We start from the raw sequence: 24,149 nt of genomic DNA, 5'->3' as shown, positions 1-24,149 counted from the left end.
GATTTATAAAGTAAGATTTATTAATAATTATAGTCGATTGAAACTATATAGAGTTAATTGAAATTAAATGAAGTATTTATTAAATGTCTATCTTTTAAATTCCTAATTATGTGTTGCATAAATAAAATTTATAAAAGAATTTTAATTTATTAATAGAATTTTTTTTAAAAAAAATAAATAGCATTTTGGAGGGAAAATTTTTTACAAAATTATGCCAAGTGTCCCCTTTGGTGATTACTTTAGTATATAGTATAGATTGATTTTAGACCTTGTCAAATATGGATTCGGTCTGACTTCAAGTTAGTTACTCATTGGGATTGGCTCCTAAAGTTCTCGGGTTAAATTAGGTAAAGTTCATAACAGATGATTTTTTTGGATCAGGTCAGTTTTGACACCTCTAGGTACAGTAGCATGTTAGAATTTATTTGTTACATTTCTTTTTACACAGAATATATTTGCTACACATTACTCTGTACAAATTTTGACAATAAAATTCTTTTTACATTTTAGAACAAATTATATTTGTGATGTGACATTAGACGTTAAGATTAAGATAGAATATTCGTTATCTTATTGTAGATTAATTGATATGGCTGACCCATAGATAGTATAAAATTTCTTCACAAGATCATGTAGGAGTATGGTTCTATAAGCCTTTAATTATTATTATTATTATTATTATTAATTTTTTTTTTTTTTTTTTTTTTTTTTTTTTTTTTTTTTTTTTTTTTTTTTTTTTTTTTTTATCAATGGCCTGGCAATTCATCTCTCTTCTCCCCATCTTATTGTCTTTTTCTCTTGTAATTCAGACTACTAGTACTAGTACTAGTAAAAAATATCTTACATTAGGCGTGAATTGTAATTCACAAAGGGAAACTACACTGAAAATAGCCCTTTCCACACAAATCTCTTGAATGCCTTCTCTAATCTTACTGCCCTCTCTTCCTCCCACACCTTCTCCAACTTCACCGCAGGCTCAGATGCGGATGCCATCAACAAAGTCAATGCCTTATACGACTGTCGGCTTGACTTCACACTCCAAACATGCCATGATTGCGTGGAGACAGCCACGAAGAAAATGTTGAATAGTTGCTCCGCGGTAGAGGCTATAATCATATATGAGGTATACATAAGCTAGCCTAATTTCAAAGGGCACACTTACAAATTAAATGTAATGTCTATCGTTCACTTTTAGTTGCAACATAATTGACTAAAATATGTGAAATTCTTTTTGGTCAAATTGTTGAATTGCAAAAAATGTGACACTCAAAGTTGAGTATCTAAACTGAGAAAATACAAGTTCATCTTGATGATAAACAAAATTTGTTTATCTAATGGCATTTTCGTAAATAAATTAATATTTGTGGGACCTGCATATTAATAAAAGTTGTTAACTTATTTACAAAAATGTCATGCTGAATGGAGTGAATTGTTGATATATTTACGAAAATGTCATTAGATAAAAAAATTTTGTTTATCATGAAGATGAATGGGGGCTCCCTCATCTAAACTTAGCAACTTTCTTTTTGAGTATCCAAGTTTAGATATCAACTTATTGAGTCTCACCATTGGAAATGGACTAAAAACGTGGAATCCGTTTGGTCAAATTGTTGAATTACAAAAAGTGAACGGAGAAAGTATTTATACTTGTATTTTCTAATAAATGCACATTTTTTATATGCTAGGAGTGCATATTACGCTATGCAAACCGTGAAATCGTTTCAACATTAGATACAACGATGTACCCTTATCTTGCTTGCGATAATGGTATAGCAGACGGAGGTGAGTTGGAGCGGACAATCGAATCAATCTTCACCGGGCTAATAAACAATGTCACGAAAAATTCATCATCGCGGTACTTTGGTGTAGAAGAAAGAAGTTATTTTGAATATCAGAAAATGTATTGTTTGGTGCAATGTACTCCTGATCTAAGTAGAGATCAATGCCGAAGCTGCTTAATGGATGGCTTTATGAACTTTACGATTCCTTGTGCGGGGAATTTAAGCAGGTTGTCGAGCACGTTTATCGGGCCGAATTGCCAGCTGATATATAATTTTGTTCCGTTCTCTAATCTGTTTACTGGCATTAGACCCATGGCCAGTTCTCCTCCCATGCTGTCACCGGAAGGCTCACAAGAAAAAATGGGTGATGGTGGTCAACGCGTGGTTTCGTCTATGGGTTTTGTTTTTCTTTTCTTTTTCTTTGTAATCTTATATTAATTATAATAAAAATGTTACTATTCAAAAAAATATTAAAAAAAAAATATATATTGTCCTACACATATGTTGGTGCATATAATATGAAGAGAGAGCTCAAGTTTATCGCCAGGTATCAAGTTATGAAGTTATATAATTTTTTTTCTCTAAGGGCTTGTTCACATTTACTTAATTTCAATTCAGTTCAACTCTAATCAGTTCATTTCAGTTCAGTTCAGCTCCAATCAGTTCAGTTCAGTTCAGCTCTTAATTTCCCTCTCTCATAAAATATTTATTTCAGCTCAGCTCAGTTCAGCTCCAATCAGTTAAGTTCAGTTCACTTCAGTTCAGCTCCAATCAGTTCAGTTTAGCTTAGTTCAGTAAATTTGAACAGGCCCTAAATATATATATATATTTAATTCGTACGGTGTGTATATTTTATTAAATGGTAAGAAATATTAAACATTAGCTTCGGATATAATGCATACCATCTTTGCGTGGGAACACTGAAGACTTAATGCAAATTATGCAATGCATAAATTTTGTTAGACTATTCCGATAATGTATACCTTTTATTGAACTAATAAACGTAAAAGATATGTAGAAAGAGAATGCAACAATAATAATGCTCTTATAAATATCTACACCTCAACTTGCATTACACTACATAATTTATAGGAGAGTAAAGCAACAAACTAAAACTATAAAATAGGAATTGGAGATAATATTATCATGTTCACATGATCAAAGTAAATGCATAAATAATCTCTCCACAAATCAACTTAATATAACTACTGAAGACCCGCTAAAATACTAACTCCTAATTCTTAGCTAGTCATCGTTGAAAGTATAGCCACTACTACCATTAGAATATTAATTGCTAGCTTTGAAGGATGATATTTTGGTTGTCATTTGAACTACATATAATTTTTTAAAAAAGAACTAAAGGTTCAGATTTAATGAATTAAAATTAGGAAATTTTGACAATTACCACCTTCTGTTATGTCCATTTTAGCAATTACCACCTTCTATTTTTTTTTTTTTTTGAAAATTACCACCTTGTATTTTCAAAAACATCAAAAGTTACCACCTTCTTGCACCCCAACTACCACATGACGTTATTTTGGGCCCATTCTTTCCCTTCCCTCCATATTTCCTCACATTTCTCATTCCTATTTGGATTCTCATCTCCCCTTTCACTTTTTTCCCCCAAACCACCAATAATTGTTCGTCAATTTTGATTTGGAGGAGTGAATTGAAGTATTTTTGATTGATTTGGAGAAGAAACCACCGACGGTCAGAAGTGTTGATTTGCGTAACTACACAGGAAATTAAATGAAGGGAGGTACTTCATATATGTTCTCTCAAGTTTTGTACAGAAACTTCTTAATACCACCTTCTTTTCATATTATTTATAACGATTAGATATTTTCTACTCATACTTTATGTCAAATTGTTGCAAATAATATGAAACAGAGATAGAATATATTTAAAAGAGCTTATGTCCCTAAAAAAAAAAGATGCGAAAAAAATTAAAATGAGTATGGTAATTTATTACAAATAACTTTACATGAATACCAAAGACAAAGAAAAGAAAAATATAACAAGAAAGTTTTCATTTAAATACAAACGTTGACGACCTCCATTATTAGTAGTCCTTGATTGTGGTGAAAGATTAGGAGCCATGGGAGGAACTGATAAAGGACTTGGTGACGATAAATTATAGAATGATGAAATACTGTATCTTATTTGGCAACTCGGCAAAGCGTGATAACCTAACATCTTACTATCAATTGAACATAGAAGGATGTCATCCAAGGAATTCATCAAACACTCCTTGCATTTCTCCCTACTTATATCAGGAGTACATTGCACCATACTATATACCTTCTGATACTCAAAATAACTATCTTCTCCTACTCCAAAGTAGCGTGATGAGTTTTTTGACGTAACTTGATCTATTAGTCTTATTAAGATCGGTTCAACAGTTCGATTTAACTCGCCTCCATCGGGTACACTGACCTTACAAATAGTCAAATCGGGAACCAACTCCATCATGCTGTAGATTGGACGGTTTGCATAGCGTAACACGCATTGCTGCCATATAGAAACATTGCAGATCATAATTAAGTTCATTAAACAAAAATATAAACTAGGGTTTATGTTTGACATGTACATTTTCCACCGCACCATTACTTTGACAATTAATATATTTATTTCTATTTTAAGGAAAATTACTTCATACGAAGTATTAAACATAACCATTATCGAAGTTCTGTTTTGAGATGAAATTTATTAATACTCCATAATAGCTAATGATCTTGATTAGAATTCAAAGTAAAGGTCTATTAGTTTGGCCTAAATAAAGATAAACATGAAGATAATTTGAGGACGGAAGGGGTATTTACTACCTACTGAGAAGCTTACTAGTTGGATAATTCACCCATTCAATTTAATTACACGTTTGTAGGTCTCCTTAATCTTATTTAAACCTACTTTTGATTTTTTTTTCTTTTTTTTTTTTTTTGGGAGTTCAAGTAGTTTCAATTATATATATATTTGAAAGCACCAGTACCTCATAGATGGCTATGGCCTCTTTGGAGAGGCAAATCTCCAAAAGATTCTTTGTGGCTTCCTCAACGCAATCATGGCATGTTCGAAGTGTAAGGTCATTTCGACAGTCATATAAGGCAAAGACTTCGTTTGCAGCATCCTCGCGTATGCCTACAGAGTAATTGGAGAAGATATTGGAAGAGGAGAGGGACGTAAGATTAGAGAAAGCGTTTAAGAGGTTTGAATGAAAAAGACTATCTTTAGTATAGTTGCCATTTAAGTCTCTACATTTCCACCCTAAAAAGACAGGTTTTATTTGACTAGTTGTCAAACCTACCAGACAAAGAGATGTGTAGAAGAGAAGAAGAAGAGAAGAATCTATTTTCCAGGCCATTCGCAGCTAAATAAGCTATAATAGAAGTTAGAACTATGTTCTTATATGATTTTATTGTGAAGAGTTCTTAAAACAATTTTTCATAGGCAAGAGGTAGTAAATTTGACAAATTTTTATATAATCAACTAGTCATTTCACTTTTATGTGAGGAAAAGTGAAATAATAAAATATAAAGAGATATTTCTATATGAGTAAATAATTAAGTAAATCAGATACGAAGGGAGTATTATATATATCGTCAAATGGTTTTGATATAGAACATCTTTGGACTTGTAAAATGGATCGTCTTGTGGTGATGGGTGTTGTGGAACAAATTCATATACATATATGCATGGTATCAAAGCCAAGCCCACAATTAAAATCGTTTTTTACTTTAATTCTCACATTTTACTAAATTGAAGGGACATTACATCTAAGGGAAAGTGTTAACGTTGAGTGTTCCCAAATAATACATGCAAGTACTCTACGTTATTGATAAAAAGATAAAGTATTAAGAAACTATTATATGATCCTAATATCATCTATGTGTTTTGTTCACCTTAATTTCACTTATTTCGATCAGGTGTAATAAGTTCAAATCGATTCGTTCAATTAAGTTCAGATAAAGATTACCCTAATACAAATTGCAACTAAAATAAGTTTTAATAAGGTCTAATAAGTTCAGATAAGTTTAAGTAAGCTCATATAAGTTAAGATAAATTTAAATAAGTGTAAATCAGGTGAATAGAACACATTCTTATTGTAGAACATTATTGAACTTATATAGTGGACTCTTTGTTTTAATAACGGACGTGACCCAGACCCATATTTAACATAATATTACCGCTTTTATTATCATATAATTTTGAAATGAAACCTGAAAAAAGGAAAATTTGTCAGGAACTACATGTTTAATAGGGGTATTTGGAAACAACTACCCATTAAAAAATTTCATCAAAAAAACTACCCCTAAATTTAAAAAGTTAGAGTAGCACTACCCATTTGCATTTTCCGGTGCGAAATTCCGGCGCGTGGACCCACTTTTTCAATTTTACTCTGAAAAGACACGACACGATGACAAATTAGACCTTAATTCGTTACCCTTGGATAACCAATTTGAATTAAAAGCAACAAATTCAACCAATTTTAAATTATCCCCAATTTCTAAGAACCCTAATTTTTCTAATCGCTACACCCTATCATCAAAATTCATAATTAATGGAGTAAAAGAGAAGAATTACCTATGAATTGCATATCGTACTTGTTTTCACTTCTTTAATTAGGGATTTTTAGATGAAAAATTGAAAAAAGGGGGCCCACACGCCAGACAATCTCGCCGGAAAATACAAATGGGTAGTGCTACTCCAACTTTTTAAATTTAGGGTAGTTTTTTTGATAAAATTTTTTAATGGGTAGTTGTTTCCAAATACCCCGATAAAGCGTGTAGTTCCTCACAATTTTTCCCTGAAAAAATGTTGGAAGACAATCTATCTCCTTGAGGCGGCACATCTAACTGGGCCTGTAATCCACGATTTATGTCCTAAGATGCTGATTATATAATTATTTCAAGTATTATTAAATTATTCATGCCATCCTATCATGACAGTTACTCCATAATATTATGGTAGTCGTCATAAAATTATAATCGAATTTAATGTTGGGGTTTCAAGTATTATGAAAAGTCAGAATGAAGCATGAAGCATTCTTAATAGGAAAAAACCGACTTTAATTATCATCATGAAAACATAATACGAGTATTTTTTATTTAAGTTTCAACGTTCAACAGTGCAAATCCAGCTTCAATCTGCAGCTGCTAATTAATACTTCCCAACCTCAATAAAATAAAATAAAATAAAATAAAATAAAAAATCAAAAAATTAACAAAAAGCATATTCTTACAACATCGAGATAGACCTTACAGTGTGATGCTAATAAATTTTATCATTTGATCTTATCAATCTATTAGTTATGCTAATTAAGTATTTGCCAGGTAAGACATAATAGAATCTAGACACTTAGGCAACAACCAATAAAAGTTTTATTAAAATTTCCTTAAAAAAAATTGTACATCTTTAGGTTAGATTTCGACAACCCTGAAAAATAGTTATTTTATTTGAACATGTACTCAAAATATTACTCATACAGTCGTACTATACAAATATCCAGCTATCTTGATCTGGACTCTAGTGTATCTGGAGATGGAAAACTCTAGTAATAAGACTAACTGACTAAGTCATAGTCTTATCTACAAAATACAATTATTTGGAATACATTATTAACAATAATTTACTAAGCTAGGGCATAATATTGAATGCTTCCATTTATAATAAACCAAATCGGTTGACTCTAAATTTTGATTAGGTCATTAGGATACCATATTATGTTGACAATTTGTCCATGTATAATTTGAATATATTTGTCCTTTCCTAACCTAAAGTATGCTTCGTATACGTATATATACCAAGTATATAAAATATATAATATAATGTAAATATTATAAAATTAGAATGGGTGATCAAATAACTTAGTTGGTTAAATAAAAGTCTTGAGTGATGGTACTAGATCAAATCTCGTTTACATATAAGACATGAGATCAAATATCACTAGTACTATTACATACTTTAAAGAGGCCGATGATCATACCATTGCTATAAGACATTCCATCATTGGTAAAGTAAACCCTTGCTTTGAACCAAATTCATGCAACGTTTAAACATAACGTTGCAAGCCACACCAATTAATAATATCAGAATTAAACCAAAGAAGCATGCAAGTCATTATAATTTCAATAATAGTACCACTACTCTCCACCATTATTCCAGCATGCCCTGCAACACCATTAACCAAATTCATTAGTACAACCCCTAACATCACCAAGCCTGGCTGCCCACGCAAATGCGGCAACTTAACCGTCCCCTATCCATTCGGGGTCGGCTTTGGAGCCGGCTGCTCGAGAAACGAGTGGTATGACATCTTCTGCATGACTTCTTTCGATCCTCCGAAAGCATTTCTGATAACAGTCAATGATCGGAATAAAAATGCAGTAGAGATCCTCGATATATCTGAAACATACATCCGTCTTAAAAACCAAATTAGTTACAAATGTTTCAACTCGACAGCAAAATCATCGCCTCTGGGTTCTGATTCCGTTCTCTTCGACATCTCTGAGGGTGCTCCTTACCGTATATCAGGTACGCAACTGCAATAATACATGTAGCATTAAAATTAAATGATAGTAACTCGGTTAAAAACTTATACCTGGCCTTTCTTGTATTTCAAATCTTCGATCTTCTTGTATTTGACTTTATTGACTAATTTATGACCTCTTTTCCTCGGATAACAATCACATATATCTTGTAACTTGTAAGAAATTTTGTATTTGATTTAATCACTGGTTTTTTCCTTTATTTTTATTTATTTATTTATTTATTTTTAATAGTCCTTTATTTTATATAACTATGTACAAGATTGCAAAAAAATAGATTTTATCGATCACTTTTTAATAGTTTTTGTCAAAATAATTGTTAAGTTCCTTTTAAAAACCAAAAAAAAAAAAAAAAAAAATTCGATTTTCATGTTAAAAACTTGGTCTGTTAAGGTTTTTAGGGTCATTTTGATTTTGAGGATCAGCTTGTAGGTTAAAATTGACAAAAAAAAAAAAAATACTACTCAATATTGTATTTGTTAATTAAAAGAATGTATAGTATGTAAAAGGGCCTTTGTACTGATAATTGAGTAAACTAATCATACAAACAATTAAGAAAAGAACAAGAATATAATCGATGAATAAAAGCCTTGACATAAGCTCATTCACTATAAATGAATATATATCAGGAATAAATCAACTCATCAAGCTGAATCACGTAAACAATAATACATTTATGTTGTTATTTATGGATTCATTACATTAAAAGTGATGAGGGGGAAAGGGGAAAGAAAAACTTTTACGTATTCAATTAGTTGTAAACAAGATACATATCAACGTATATATAGTGTGAGTTAAAAATAAGGAACATGGTCTCATGATCATTAGATCATGCTAACATTATTAACTCACTAAACCCGCTTCTCTTAACACTCAACTAACACAAACTAACCACTTTTAGAGTTTTAGAGCATATGCTTATACATTAGGTGCTAGCTAACTACTAACAGTACGATTTAAAGCAAATATTCCAACACTAAGGCCTTATTTACTTCACCTTCATTTTTCTTATTTAAACTAATTTAATATGAACTTACTTTTTTCAGATCTAATATGAAAAAAGTGATAAGGTCTTTAAATAAGGTGAACTAAAAAAGGCTTAAAAAGAGAAAGTATATCTTGGACATTTAAAATCACTTCCTGACTTCCTGTAATTACTATTTAGAGCATGCTTTTTTAAACAAAGACTTTTTAAGATAATCTAGTTAATAAAACCCAAATTTTATGAGAAACTGACTAATAAAAAATATATTGTAAGAAATTACCTTATAAAAGGTAAAATATTGTCCTATGACCGGATTTCCTCCGTTGACCAAACTTTTCGGCCCTGAACAACCTTGAAACTACCATGATGGTTGGTTTTCAAGGTGGTAAGGTTATTTTCGAGATGGTTTAGGGCTACGAGATGATAGTTCCGGTGGTGTTTTTAGGTGAGTCGATGTCAGAAAATTAGATCAATGGTGATAGTATTTTACAACATTTTACCTTTTATTATTTTAATTAGGTAATTTCTAACAAAAACTAGGTTTTATTAGGTTATTTCTCACAAAATATCCTTTAAACAATTACTACAGAGTAGTATTCAACTTAGAATAAGCTAGCATTCCGCATTGTGATGTAGGCGCTGCAAACAAGCTATTCGTTGTGGGATGCAATGATTTAGCGAGATACGCTGGAAGCTTTGAAAACCAACCATATACCTTTACCACTGATGATGAAGCTAAATGCCGAAGCAGTTGCAAATCCGGAGCCAAAAACGTTGTTGCAGGACAATGCAATAACGTAGGGTGTTGCCAAACCTCGATCTCCAAGGGAATGATTCAGTACCAAATATCTCATGAATACGAAAGTAACCATACGACGATTGCTTCGTATAATCCTTGTGGTTATTCATTCTTGGCAGACCAAGAAAGTTTTAAATTTCGCGGGGTTGCAGATCTGAATGATCCCAACTTTATAAACAGGACTGTGTATGATGCTCCTTTAGTACTAGATTGGGTGATTTCTAATGACACTTGCGCCAATGCGCAATGTGATCCCGAAACTTATGCTTGCAAGGAAAATACTACTTGTGTCAATGCCGATGAGAGTGGCATTGGAGGGTATCGTTGCACTTGTGCTCCTGGCTACAAGGGCCATCCGTATCTTAGTCCGGGTTGTTCAGGTAAAATATTCTTACTCCTTTCCTTTCTGCTCTCATTTGCAAACTTAAAAGATTGTCATGTAAATATATTGATAGATAACATGCATCAATTGATATTATTCATATAATAGGTATTAAATCTTAATCTAAATTACATAATATAACTTTTTTCTAAAATATAATTAATTACAAGAATTAATAGGTAAAGTCGTCAATGACCAAAAAGGGGGAAAAAAATTATATTCATTTAAAAAAAAAAAAAAAAAAAAAAAAGGTTTCTAAAGGTTGATTTGACCGGAAAAAAGTCAATGACCGAAATACAGTCAAAGAATCCTATTTACAACCTAAGTATGATAAAAGGATATTATTTGCCACTTTTTTATATAAGGACCTTTACCACAAAGTCAGCCACTTAAAAGGAATTTTCCTATTTAAACAATTAATTTATTAAGTTATCGCACAAAATTCAAAATAGAATAGAGGATGTAAATAGTACAAATGTCAAATTATGATATCTAACTAAAATAAATATAAATGTATCAAAATGTTCCAAGCCGCCGCCCCCCCCCCCCCCCCCCCCTCTCTAGTTAAATGTATCATTAACAATAATTTGATTATAATGGCGAGGACTAGGATATAAAAAATATTGTAATGAGAAATTGTTATGTTGGCAGATATAAATGAATGCACTGATCTAGATAGTAACCCTTGCTCCATGAAATGCGCTAATACTCCAGGGAACTATACATGTTCTTGCCCAAGTGGATACGTCGGTGATGGCAGAGTTGACGGAACTGGCTGCAAGCGACAGTTTCCTACTATCAAGGTTGCCTTAGGTAATTTTTGTACAATCATATATATTGTTGTGGAATATTCAATTGAGAGTAGGCGGTCGGATGTTTATGGAATATTACTAATGGAATTAAGTGCTAATTTTGAAGTGAGTAAAATGACAGATCGAGTTGAGGGAATACTTAGAATAATCTTCCTATATATATGTTCATTACATTATGTTGCATTGCATGATACAGGAGTTGGTTTTGGATCTCTATTTTTACTCATTGTTGGAAGTTCGCTTTTTTTGGCAAGAAGAAGAAGAAGGATTATGAAAGTAAAGGAGATATTCTTTCAAAGAAATGGAGGAGCACTATTGAAGCAATTAATTAACCCCAAATCGCAACATCAACTAAAAGTATTTACAATCGATGAGTTGAAGGTAGCCACCAAGAACTTCAAAGATGAACAAATAATTGGTCGAGGTGGTTATGGTACCGTTTACAAGGGAATTTTGTCGAACCATCAAATTATTGCGGTAAAGAGATCAAAGTTTGTGGATGAGAATCAGATTGAACAATTTATTAATGAATTGAATCTTCTTGGACAAACAAGACACCCTAATGTGGTACGACTTCTAGGTTGTTGTCTCGAGGTTGAAGTTCCATTATTGGTTTACGAGTATATCTCTAATGGCACATTATTTGACCGCATTCATAACAAAGATGGAACTTCGTGGTATTCTTGGAGTAATTGTTTGCGGATTGCTATGGATTCAGCTAATGCATTGGCATATATACATTCAATACCAATTATTCATCGAGACATCAAGTCCTCAAACATTTTACTCGATGATAGCTATACAGCCAAAATATCTGATTTCGGAGCATCAAGATTGATTCCTTTACATGAAACCCATTTATCAACTGTTGTCCAAGGTACACTAGGATATCTTGATCCCGAGTACTTTTTTTCAAGTCAATTATCGGAAAAAAGTGATGTTTATAGCTTTGGCGTAGTTCTTGCTGAACTCTTAACAAGGATAAGGCCACTATCACCGGAGAGGGAAAATGAAGAACAAATTCAAAATTTGGCAACATACTTTATAAAGTCGATGCAGCAGGACAATTTATTTAACATTTTAGATTCTCAATTAATTATGGAAGCTACTAAAGAGCAACTAATCTCGATCTCAAAGCTTGCAATACGATGCTTAAGTGTCAAGGGTGAAGAAAGGCCGACGATGAAAGAAGTGGCCATGGATCTAGGAGAATTATGGAAGCAAACAACTTACATAACCCCGAGCGAGAATCAGGAAGGCACCATATCTATAGATAGCTTATAGACGTACAATGATCAGCAAAAAGCTTCTGAATTATATCACATTGTACCATTTATGTTACAAGATCTATTTGGAGAAGTTTATAACTTTTTTATTGTGTTGTATATTACGATTTTTTTTTTGATAAAAACTCCAAATTTTGCAAAAAAACTACCCTAAAAACAAAATGTTATAATTAACTACAAGTATAAAATGTTGTATTAATTGCCTACCTTCCACCAGAATGACATATTTGACTTTTATTTCCCGAACGTTGACCATGTCACGTGAGGGTCACTTGACCCGCTTTTCCCCAAATTTTCCCGCTTTACATGTGATACTCAAACAATTACTCACAGCCAAAATATCTGATTTCGGAGCTTCAAGATTGAACCCAAATCTCTATGTTAGCAGGAGAAGTCGTGGCCCATGGGGTGATACTCAAAGATCAGATGAAATTATAATGTCATAATGGGAAAGACCATATGTTCATTCAAGTTTTCAAATCAAGATCTTTTTAAAACTGTATTTGTGAGATGTTACCTTTGTTGAGGATAAACACACCTCTTGCGGAATAATCAATCGACCAAACAACAAACCACAAGCACACACAAGCTACTAGTTTGTTTAAAGGTCACACTTAACCCAAGCTATATGAATTATCTCCAAGATCAACAAACCACCAGCAATATCAACACATATAATGCAGCAACTTAAGCAAAGAACGAGCATAAACAACCAAGCAAGAAACACACGATTTTTACGTGGAAAACCTCTTCGATGTGAAGAATAAAAACCACGGGACTTTAGGAGTCCACCCAATTGTTCTTATTATGATCAAAGGAATGTTACACAAACACAATTCCAAGTCTAAAAGATGGGTACTCAATTACCCAACAACAACAATCATAACAACAAAACAATTGAGGAAGAAATTGAGAGATTAAACCAGAAAACGGAGCTTCTGTCCAGAGGCCGTAACTCACGAACCAGAGAAGTAAACGACAATCCGACCGTTGAAAACGAAGCCCTAGATGTCCCGGACAAGCTGTCAAAATTTGAGCTCAATCGGACCACGGATGAGCTTCGATCGGGGCTGATTTCTGGAGCTGCGCAATGAAGAACGTGAACTAGCTCACTTTGAAACTCTCTGTATCTTTCTCACTTCTTCCCAACTACTTCCAACTCTGATTTACTACTCTTGCTGGCAGCAAGCAAGTAGTATACAAGACCCTTTGTTGCCACTCATTTTTGCACGGTAGGCACTCCAAAAAAGTCAAAGAATTAAGCTTCCTTGAGAAGCTACAAACTTGGGCCAAAACTTGACTAGTTGCCCCAAAACCATCACACAATAAAATGGGCTTTGTCCACATAGGAAGGGACCCATATCCCAACAACCTTAGCCTGTAACCATGCATATATTTCCTCTAGTTCAAAATAATCGACACATTACAGTAAAATCTAACAAACGTGACAATGCACTAATTTGACCATAAATATACAAGTAATCGTACATATTTGCTCTAAGAATATTTCCCTTATAAAAAACAAGGTCATAACATTACATGCATGATGATTACCAAGGAAAAGGAGAAAATATAAAGTAAGTTTCTAAAAGAATACAAACGTTGACCTCCATTATTACTAGTAGTCCTTGAATGTGTTGACTGATTGGTAGCCATGGGAGGAGGTGATGAAGGGCTTGGTGACGATATATTGTAGAAAGATACAAAATCATATCTCATAAAGCAACTTGGCACACCGTGATAACTTGACATCATACTACCATTTGAACATTGAAGGGTGTAATTCAAGGAATTCATCAAACACTCCTTGCATTGCTCCCTACTTATATCAGGAGTACATTGAACCATACTATATACTCTCTGATACTCAAAATAACTCTCGTCTCCTAGACCAAAGTAGCGCGATGAGTTCTCCATTGTAGCTTGATCTATTAGTCCTTTTAAGATTGGTTCAACGGTTCGATTTAACTCGCCTCCATCAGGTATACTTATCTCACAGTAATAAAGTTGAGGCTTCAACTCCATGATGCTGTAGATCGGACGGTCTGCATAGCGTAACATGCATTGCTGCCATAGAGAACCATTGTAATTATGTTGTAAGTTCATTAGCTAAGAAAAAATTAATTATTCATTTGGTCCACACCATAATGTTTCTGTTAGTTTGATTTTTATGATTTCTAATGTACATCTATCTATATCCCTATATTGAGATGAAACTATATTTGAAGTATTTTATATTAGCTAAGTCATACGAAGTACCGTCAAATGTTTATAATTATACGTTTGACCTAAAAAAGATTAAACAGGACGAATGGGGTATTCTTACAAACTACATATGAAGTTACTATTCGGATTTTTTTTTTTTTTTTTTTTTTTTTGGACACATACTATCAGATAATTCACCCATTTAATTCAATCACACGTCCTTTATTTGATCTCTTATGAAAAGATATTTTAGGATAAAAATAAATAAATAAATAAATAAAAAACCTCAAATAACAACTCTACTCTCTCCGTATTTTTTAATCTTCTCATTTACTGTTCATATAAAATGAAATACCGGTAGTAAGTAAAAATTGGGTCCTTACTTTACTTTTTAGATAAAAAGAAAATTTAATTTAAAAGATTAGTGCTCCGTATCATTCTACTTTAGCCACTGTAACTACTTTTAATCTCAACCGTATAAATATTAATGATAAATCTTATCCATTCATCTATTTGACTATAATTTGTAAAACTGCTTTATTTTGGGGAAAAAAAAACCTACCGATTGTCTCTGCCATTGATGAATTTCATATTCAACCATCAACCTAAATCTCCATTAAATTACCATAGAAGAACAATAAACATGGATAAGGATTAATGTATAACTAAACAATCAATGAAAACTGCCAAGTGCCAACTAATAACCTTGAAAAAAGGAATACAATTTTATGCATCGGATAGTTTAATACGGAGTACAGTATATGAGAAATTGGATAGGATCAAAATTTATTCTTGCACTTAATGGGTTTCATGTTAATTGGATAGATTGGTTCTTCATACTTTGCAGCAAACATTAATGGAAGCCAATGAAAGCTTTCGTAGTACTCCAGTTATTTTTAATTTTTGGGGATTTTTTTTAGTCAACTTAAATCAATGGCCTTTATTAACACCAATACCTCATAGTGGGCTATGGCCTCTTTGGAGGTGCAAATCTCCAAGAGATTCTTTGTGGCTTCCGCAACGCAATCATGGCATGTTCGAAGTGGAAGGTCATCTCGACAGTCATATAAGGCGAAGACTTCGTTTGCAGCATCCTCGCGTATGCCTACAGAGTAGTTGGAGAAGATATTGGAAGAGGAGAGGGAGGTAAGATTAGAGAAGGCATTTATGAGGTTTGAATGGAAAAGGCTATTTTTAGTATAGTTGCCATTTGAGTCTATACATTTCCAGCCTAGAAAGGTAGCATTATTTTGACTAGTTGTCAAACTTATCAGAGAAAGAGATGTGTATACGTAGAATAGAAGATGAAGAGAAGAAATTATTTGCCAGGCCATTGGGAAACTATCAAGCTATATTAGAAGTTTGAACCATGTTCTTATACAATTTTGGAAGAATTTTTAAGTTTTATAATTATAATTATAATTATTAATAATGAGTGGTCTTCCATATAATTTTAATCAAGCACTTACCTAGTCAATGATACGTACTAACAAATATGCACCTTAATGTAACTAACTTTAAGGCTTGTTCACTTCAACTTAATTTCAGTTCAATTCAATTCTTAATTTTTTTATTTTATATGATTTAGCTAATGTTAATGACAATTTAGTTTAGGTGGGCCGGGTCTATTTAAGTTCATCTTTATGTCTAATGGTATTTGCTAATGATAATTAAAGACAAATTTTATAATTTTTTTAGCATATATTACAACAATAATGACAATGCTAACATATGTGAAGTTTACTCTCTCTGTTCTTTATTTGTTTTCCCATTTACCGTTCATACAAAATAAAACAGTGTGAGAAACTAAAGTAGATCCCTATTTTTACCAACTTTAATTTAGGAAAATTTGACAATTACCACCTTCTGTTATGTCCATTTTAGCAATTACCACCTTCTATTTTTTTTTTTTTGTGAAAATTACCACCTTCTATTTTCAAAAACATCAAAAGTTACCACCTTCTTGCCCCCAACTACCACGTGACATCATTTTGGGCCCATTCTTTCCTTTTTCTCCCTATTTCCCTCACAATTCTCATTCCTATTTGGATTCTCATCTCCCCTTTCACTTTTTTTCCCCCAAACCACCAATAATTGTTCGTCAATTTTGATTTGGAGGAGTGAATTGAAGTGTTTTTGATTGTTTTGGGGGGAAAAAAGTGAGAGGGGGGATGAGAATCGAGTTAAGAATGAGAAATGTGAAGGAAATAGGGAGGAAAGGGAAAGAATGAGCCCAAAATGATGTCATGTGTTAGTTGGGAGGCAAGAAGGTGGTAACTTTTGATGTTTTTGAAAATAGAAGGTGGTAATTTTTAAAAAAAAAAAAATAGAAGGTGGTTATTGCTAAAATGGACATAATAGAAGGTGGTAATTGTCAAAATCCTTTAATTTATACTATCATTTTATAGTTACATAAACCAACATCTAACCTTACAATTGAACATACATATAATAATTACTACCTCCGTTTCTTATTACTCGCAACAAATGGGTATTATTTGTGAGATATAAAATATTCATTTGTTGCAAGTAATAAGAAACGGAGGTAGTATATGCTTGTATATAATATAATGTTTAATAGTCGTTATAAAACTATTACAAGAATTATATTTTATAGTCGTTATAATATTCATTCATTTCAAGTCACAATGAAGCATATTAAAAAGGAAAAAGAACGGACTTCAATTATTATCATGAATTTATAGTATTTTTCTAATCTAGGTTTTAAGGTTCAACGGAACATGGCCAGCAAGCTAGCTACGTCGAAGTCAAATTTGCAGCTATTATGCCGTCCTGCTATAAACTTGCCAACCACTACAAGAGCATATCTGTACAACGAACATCGTGATAGACCTAACGGTGACGCTAATTATAACAATGACGCTAATAAGTATTTTATCATTTGATCTTATCAAATTTATTAGACATGCTAAGAATTTGCTTGGTAAGACAAATTAGAATCTGGCCAATTAAACTGTTAGGCAACATCCCATAAAAGTTATACTTGTAACATGGAGTATGCTACTTCTTCCAGTTGTTTTTTTTTTCTTTTTGGAAATTTTTATTATTTACACCATAAAAAAAAGTACAAAAATGACACCATAAAAAAGTACGAAAATGTTTTTTAGTACTACCCATAAAAAAAAATAAAAAAATAAAACAACTTTACCCCCACAAAATAGTTCGAAAAATTAATTTTACCACTATTTAACAATTTCCATCCAAAAATATGTTAAATGGATTCCATAGTGTCATACGTCTCCATGTTACTAGTTGAAAAAAAAGAAAAATTATAATAAAAATAAATAAATAAATAAACATTTTTCAAACATCACGTGCCACGCATATGATGGTCAACACCGAAATGTGAAGTCAATGGTCATTTCGACGTCAAGTTACCTCCTCACAACAAAGTGACTAATAAGGTCCTTTTTCACCAATTTGAACATATAAGCTACTTCACAAAAAGTGACCTTATAAGTACCAAATTTTCCTTTAAGTTAATACAATAATCTAAGTTTGGTATGGGATAGATAAAACACTACAACACTAACTAAAACTAGTGCTTTTAATAGATAGAGAAGTATTAACTTCCACTAATAGCACTTATTTGACTACTAAGTATCCTTGGTAATTACTAAGATGAGAAACACTAGGAGGTAGATAATATAATTTGTGCGCTACATCTAACAAGAATGACATCAAAGAATTATTTGGGATCTTGTTGATAATAGATTTGAGGTTAGTTGTTAATTAGATTTACAGTACAATTTTCACAAATATAACTAGCCCATTCTTACCAATTAGGTCTCCAACATGTTGTCATTTGAAGGGCTCAAGTCATGTTTATCTTCTCCTAGTTAACAAGATTCAATAAAAAAAATTTCAGCGTCCTTTTCTCCATTGTTTTCTTCAATTCATTACAATTATATTATTTTACAATTTGATCATTATTTTACTATATGATCATGTTTGATTTTCCGCTTAAAACTTACAACAAATTCAATAACAAAATTCATAGAACTATTAAACACTAAGGAGTACTATTGAAGCTAATATGGATTTTGTTTATCAGTATTTTTGATCATAATCAAGATTCTTGCTCGGAGCCATGTAATTTAAATTGTTTGCCTCCATAAATCTCCCAATTCCTTTGTCACTTCCTTCATTGTCGGCCTATCATCTCCTTGAACACTTAAGCATCGTTGTACAAGCTTTGCAATCGTGATTAGTTGCTCTTTAGTCGCTTCCACAACTAATTGAGGGTCCAAAATATCGAACAAATTGTCATGTTGCATAGACTTGACAAAGTATGTTGCCAAATTTTGGTTTTGTGCTTCACTTTGCCTCTCCGTTAGAAGTGGTTTTGTCCTTGTTAAGAGTTCACAAAGAACTACACCAAAACTGTAAACATCGCTTTTCTCTGTTAATTGACTCGAAAAAAAGTACTCTGGATCGAGATATCCTAGTGTACCTTGTACCACAGTGGACAAATGAGTCTCGTGTAACGGAATCAACCTTGAAGCTCCAAAATCGGATACCTTTGCCGTGTAACTATCATCTAGTAATATATTTGCGGACTTAATGTCTCGATGAAATATTGGAATTGTATGTATATGTGCTAGAGCACTAGCCGAGTCCATGGCAACACGCAAACAATTACTCCAAGAATACCAAGTCGTTCCATTTTTGTTATGAATATGATCATATAATGTGCCATTGGAGATAAACTCGTACACCAACAACGGGACTTCAACCTCCAAACAACATCCTATAAGCCGTACCACATTAGGATGTCTAATTCGAGCCAAGAGAATCAACTCGTTAATAAATTGTTCAATCTGATCTTCATCCACAAACTTTGATCTCTTAACAGCAACAACTTGATTATTCGGCAAGAATCCCTTGTAAACGGTCCCATAACCACCTCGACCAACAATCCGTTCTTCCTTGAAGTTCTTGGTGGCTACCTTCAGCTCATCTATTGTAAATACCTTTACTTGCTCCACGTCATCTTGTTTATTAGGAGAAATTAGTTGCTTCAATAGCGACCCTCCATTTCTTTGAAAGAACGTCTCCTTCAATTTTGCAAGGTTTCTTTTTCTACTAGCCAAGAATGCCCAACTTAAAGTGACCAGTAGAGATAAGGAGCCTAATCCAACACCTGTATCATCAAGGAGGAGTACGTACAATTAATAATAAAAATTATTGTTAAAGGACCAACTCCACCAAGCAAAAACTTAAACTGGTGGTTGAGGTCCAAGAATATATTTAATACACTATTAATTATCGGTGTCATATTTTAAGTATGAGATTGTAAACAACATAGTGTCCATAACTAGACATTACCTAAGCCAACTTTCAAAACAGGAAATTGTGGGTTGCAACTAGTCCCATTTTTTCTACCATCACCGATGTATCCAGACGGGCAAGAGCAAGTGTAGTTTCCTGGAGTGTTCTTACATTTCATTGAGCATGGACTACTATCGAGATCTTCACATTCATTTATATCTGCCAACAAATAAGATAGAGCAAACTCAACAAAATATATAAAAAAATACCAACTATTTACATCTCTATATCATTATTCTCTTTTTTTTTTTTTGAAAAACATATCATTATTCTCTAATCCATCATGTGATGATGTATGTAATTGTACATGGTATTGCTAGAAGGTTATGTGACTTATGTCTACCTAGTGCGTGATTTACCCAGAAAGTCAACATATAATGTCTAATATACTTAAATACCATTATAAAAAAAATGCAATATATATTATAATGAAATTACAAAAAATAACACATTCACGGACATTTACTAACAATGTGTTAACTATAACCATTAGGTAAATGTGGACTAGTTTTTTTTTTATTTTGAAAACAGTTTTATTAACAGTATTAATTAAACAAAAATAAGAAATAGGCTCCAAAAATATGTCCAAACTATCATTTGTAGAGGAAATTAAATTATATTCAAAGCATATTCTAACAATTATGATACACAAATTAAAAATACGGATTATAAAAAATGTATATACGTAGAAGTAATCTTACCTATGCATCCCGGACTAAGGTAAGGATGACCTTGATAACCAGGAAGGCAACTGCAACGATACCCTCCAATACCGCTATCAGTAGCATCGACACAAATAGTATTCTCCTTACACTCATAAGAATCAAGATCGCGCTTAGCATTAGCGCAAGTTTTATTAGAAACCACCCAATCGAGCACCAAAGGAGCATCATACGCTGTCCTATTTATAAAGTTAGGGTCATTAAGATCTTTCATTCCTCGAAATTTGAAACTATCTTGGTCTGCTACAAATGAATACCCACAAGGGTTGTAAGATGCAATGGTTGAGTGGTTACTGTCGAAACTATCATGACTCACAGTGTAAGACCTCATTCCTTTGGGAATAGTGGCTTGGCAGCACCCTATGCCATTGCATTCGCCTGCGACGACATTCTTACCGCCTGAGCTGCAGTTGGTTCTACATGAGGCAGTTCCGTCATCGGTCAAAGTGATTAAGCCAGTGTCAATGCTTCCAGTGAATCGGGGATAGTCGCGGCACCCCACGGCGAAGAGTTTGTTTGCGGTACCTGGTGCCAGTACGTGAATAAAACATGTTTAATTATGTAGGTAACTATAATAATAACTGAAAATTAATTAAGTAGTAGCCAGTTTAACTAATTTCTTAACTATCGTATCCATGGGCGGATCTAGGGGGGTTCAAGGGGGTTCATTGAACCCACACATTTTTCGGAAAAAAATTATAAGTTTTAATTTTTTTTTTTTAAAAAAAAAAAAAGGGTTAAAACAAATTTATGTGAGATAAATAATCATATGTGAAAGCCTGGCACATTGGTAAGGGAGTGATTGTTAGAGCATTGAATCTCCTTCTAAAGTCTTGGGTTTGGATCCAGCTACCCTCATTTTATGTTTTTTTTTTTTTTTTGTTATTCTTTTTCGAGCTGAGTTCTTCCTTTCTTCGTGAGTTTCTGAGACCGTTTATTCCTCTACTCTTAATTCTTAAATCTTTATTTTATGGTTAATCTCATTTTATGTTTTTATTTTTTTTTGTTATTTTTTTTCGAGTTCTTCCGTTCTTCGTGAGTTTGTGAGACCTCTTATTCCTCTACTCCTCTTAATTCTTAAATCTTTATTTAATGGTAAATTTCATTTTATGTTTTTATTTTTTTTGTTATTTTTTTCGTGTTCTTCCGTTCTTCGGGAGTTTGTGAGACCTCTTATTCCTCTACTCCTCTTAATTCTTAAATCTTTATTTATGGTTAATTTCATTAAAATTAGTGATAATTAGTTTAATTACATACTGATTTGTTTAACTGGTTTTGATATATTGTTGAATACTTGAATTGTTGACAAATTGAATTGTAGAAACTTAGAATTTTAGATTTTTACTTGGTCTTTTAATTTATAATTAGAAGAAGTTTACATTGTTAAATTTGTGTTTATTGGGGACTTGGGATTTTTATTTTTTTTTTTTAAATGTGTCATATTGATTCTTTGCAATAGAATTATAGATTTATAGAAGTAGTAATGTATTAGCACGCTTTCAAAGTATGAAAACTCGAAAAATGATTTTTCTTTATTTATAATTGTGAAATCCATCCATTTATAATTAAAAATAAAAAATAAAAATTGAACTTATGTATTGAATATTTAGTTAATATATGATCATCGTTTTTTTTTTAAATTCCGAACCCACAGTTCGGAATTCCTGGATACGCCACTGATCGTATCATTGTATGTGTTAATGGCTACACTAGATTTTTTTTTTTTTTTTTTTTTTGAAAGGATAAATATATGTTGTTTTAGACCTATTACTTGCAGGGTTTTTTTTTTTTTTTTTTTTTGTCAATTGTAAAATTAATTCATTAAAAAAATATCAAGTTTAGCAAATTCGTAAGAGAGGGTGGTTAGGGTTGGTGTTATGGCGGCCAAACTAATGCATGTGGCGGCTGGTGGAGGGGTGGTGGTGTAGGGGTCAACGACCATATTCTGGGTTAAGATGGTTCTTGATGTAAAATAAAATAAAATGTAAGGTCTATTTTAATAAAAGAAAAATATTGTAAGGTGGTTTCTAACAAAAAAAAAGGGTTTTATAAAATGGTTTTTGACAAATTTTTCTTTTTTTTAGCTTTTTTGAGTTGTGATCCCATTAAATATTGAAGTACGGGTGCATTGTATACATACCAGATACACTGTAGGGAGCACGCACTGTCTTGAGAAAGAATCTAGTGTAGTCGGAACTCATAGGAGAAGTTTCAGCCGTTGAATTGAAACATAGGTAACTAATTTGGTTCTTAAGACGGATTTGAGTTTCAGATATGTCGAGGATTTCCATTGCATTTTGGTTATCATCATTACTTCCGGGTAGGAAGGCCTTCGGAGGATCAAAAGAAGTCATGCAAAAGATGTCATACCATATACCTTTCGAGCAGCCGGCTCCCAAGCCAACCCCAAACGGGTAGGGGATGGTTAGGTTGCCACATTTACGAGGGCAGCCGGGCTTGGTGATGTTGGGGGCGGTAAACATTGTTATTGGTGTGGTTGAGCATGCCGGAATGGTGTAGAGTAGTAGTACTACTATTGACAACATTGAGAAATACATGGTTTCTTGTGTTGGATTTTGGTTATTTTGTTAATGTTACATAAGTTTGGAGAAAATAATAGTTAATTGGGAAAAAAGGAATCGAAAGCTGAATATGAAGAAATGTTTTATGGAAATATTGATGTTGTATGTGAGGGTACATAGCTTAGTCAAGATGTATTAACCTGACAACCCCCGGAAAATCCCTAAAAGCGTTTTTCTATTATGAAATAAATTAATAAAGAATATTATATCGGGACTAACATAACACTTACTTCATTCTTTAATCCTATAACACTTGTTTGCACAAATTATATACTTCCTTCATTTCAAACTAATGTTCATGTTTTGACTTTACTTGTTATTTTAATTTATTTTGAATATTAAAATTTTTGATTATATATTAATAAATTTTAAAATTTACCATATCAAACAACCAAACTACATATTAAGATGAATTTAAAAATATCACACATAATTATGTTTTATACACAAATGAAACTCAAACCCGGCTATACAAATGATATTTCCTAAAACATGGGGTACTACTGTATAAGGGCCTGTTCACATTTACTTAATTTCAGTTCAGTTCAGTTCAACACCTAATTTCCTTCTCTCATAAAATATTCAATTCAGCTCAGTTCAGTTCAGTTCAGCTCCAATCAATTCAGTTCAGTTCAGTTTAGCTCCAATCAGTTCAGCTCAGTAAATGTGAACAGACCCTAAGTCTATAATTTGTCAAT

The 24,149-nt window shown here is 32.5% G+C and overlaps 4 protein-coding genes across 4 annotated transcripts; 2 read left to right on the top strand and 2 right to left on the bottom strand.

Moving 5' to 3' along the window:
* The first annotated feature begins 678 nt into the window (after positions 1–678).
* LOC145595978 (cysteine-rich receptor-like protein kinase 25) lies at positions 679–2,279 on the top strand. The gene is made up of 2 exons (XM_081652406.1): positions 679–1,123; positions 1,686–2,279. Exons 1-2 carry the CDS (start codon positions 1,079–1,081, stop codon positions 2,217–2,219), a joined length of 579 nt encoding a protein of 192 aa, XP_081508532.1. The 5' UTR covers positions 679–1,078; the 3' UTR covers positions 2,220–2,279.
* A 1,482-nt stretch (positions 2,280–3,761) lies between these two features.
* On the bottom strand, positions 3,762–7,974 carry LOC145593949 (cysteine-rich receptor-like protein kinase 25). Its single transcript, XM_081650306.1, has 3 exons — positions 7,920–7,974; positions 4,771–4,919; positions 3,762–4,292 (listed from the first exon to the last, which is right to left on the bottom strand). Exons 1-3 carry the CDS (start codon positions 7,972–7,974, stop codon positions 3,762–3,764), a joined length of 735 nt encoding a protein of 244 aa, XP_081506432.1.
* Positions 7,975–8,101: 127 nt separating this feature from the next.
* On the top strand, positions 8,102–12,588 carry LOC145593948 (wall-associated receptor kinase 17-like). The gene is made up of 4 exons (XM_081650305.1): positions 8,102–8,312; positions 9,948–10,490; positions 11,144–11,305; positions 11,501–12,588. The coding sequence occupies exons 1-4, from the start codon at positions 8,102–8,104 to the stop codon at positions 12,586–12,588; spliced, it is 2,004 nt and encodes a 667-aa protein (XP_081506431.1).
* Positions 12,589–18,913: 6,325 nt separating this feature from the next.
* On the bottom strand, positions 18,914–23,352 carry LOC145593947 (wall-associated receptor kinase 2-like). The gene is made up of 4 exons (XM_081650304.1): positions 23,010–23,352; positions 20,849–21,394; positions 20,145–20,306; positions 18,914–19,959 (listed from the first exon to the last, which is right to left on the bottom strand). The coding sequence occupies exons 1-4, from the start codon at positions 23,350–23,352 to the stop codon at positions 18,914–18,916; spliced, it is 2,097 nt and encodes a 698-aa protein (XP_081506430.1).
* Positions 23,353–24,149: the final 797 nt, after the last annotated feature.

This window comes from Chenopodium album, chromosome 19 (genome assembly GCF_948465745.1).
Source record: "Chenopodium album chromosome 19, dcCheAlbu1.1, whole genome shotgun sequence".
Lineage (NCBI taxonomy): Eukaryota > Viridiplantae > Streptophyta > Magnoliopsida > Caryophyllales > Amaranthaceae > Chenopodium > Chenopodium album.
The sequence above is the reverse complement of the archived record's forward strand: the minus strand, read 5'-3'. Positions and strand labels throughout refer to the sequence as shown.

What these genes read in the sequence shown, in the direction of transcription:
- LOC145595978 (XM_081652406.1), top strand. Translation starts at nt 1,079, where the DNA reads ATGTTGAATAGTTGCTCCGCGGTAGAGGCTATAATCATATATGAG. An exon ending in AGGCTATAATCATATATGAG is followed by an intron (nt 1,124 to 1,685) that starts GTATACATAAGC and finishes TTTATATGCTAG; the next exon opens with GAGTGCATATTACGCTATGC.
- LOC145593947 (XM_081650304.1), bottom strand. Translation starts at nt 23,352, where the DNA reads ATGTTTACCGCCCCCAACATCACCAAGCCCGGCTGCCCTCGTAAATGT. An exon ending in CCTTAGTCCGGGATGCATAG is followed by an intron (nt 20,307 to 20,848) that starts GTAAGATTACTT and finishes ATTTGTTGGCAG; the next exon opens with ATATAAATGAATGTGAAGAT. An exon ending in TGTTTTGAAAGTTGGCTTAG is followed by an intron (nt 19,960 to 20,144) that starts GTAATGTCTAGT and finishes TTGATGATACAG; the next exon opens with GTGTTGGATTAGGCTCCTTA.
- LOC145593949 (XM_081650306.1), bottom strand. Translation starts at nt 7,974, where the DNA reads ATGAATTTGGTTAATGGTGTTGCAGGGCATGCTGGAATAATGGTGGAG. An exon ending in AATAATGGTGGAGAGTAGTG is followed by an intron (nt 4,920 to 7,919) that starts GTACTATTATTG and finishes ATTACTCTGTAG; the next exon opens with GCATACGCGAGGATGCTGCA. An exon ending in AGGCCATAGCCATCTATGAG is followed by an intron (nt 4,293 to 4,770) that starts GTACTGGTGCTT and finishes TCTATATGGCAG; the next exon opens with CAATGCGTGTTACGCTATGC.
- LOC145593948 (XM_081650305.1), top strand. Translation starts at nt 8,102, where the DNA reads ATGACTTCTTTCGATCCTCCGAAAGCATTTCTGATAACAGTCAATGAT. An exon ending in TGCTCCTTACCGTATATCAG is followed by an intron (nt 8,313 to 9,947) that starts GTACGCAACTGC and finishes ATTGTGATGTAG; the next exon opens with GCGCTGCAAACAAGCTATTC. An exon ending in TACTATCAAGGTTGCCTTAG is followed by an intron (nt 11,306 to 11,500) that starts GTAATTTTTGTA and finishes TGCATGATACAG; the next exon opens with GAGTTGGTTTTGGATCTCTA.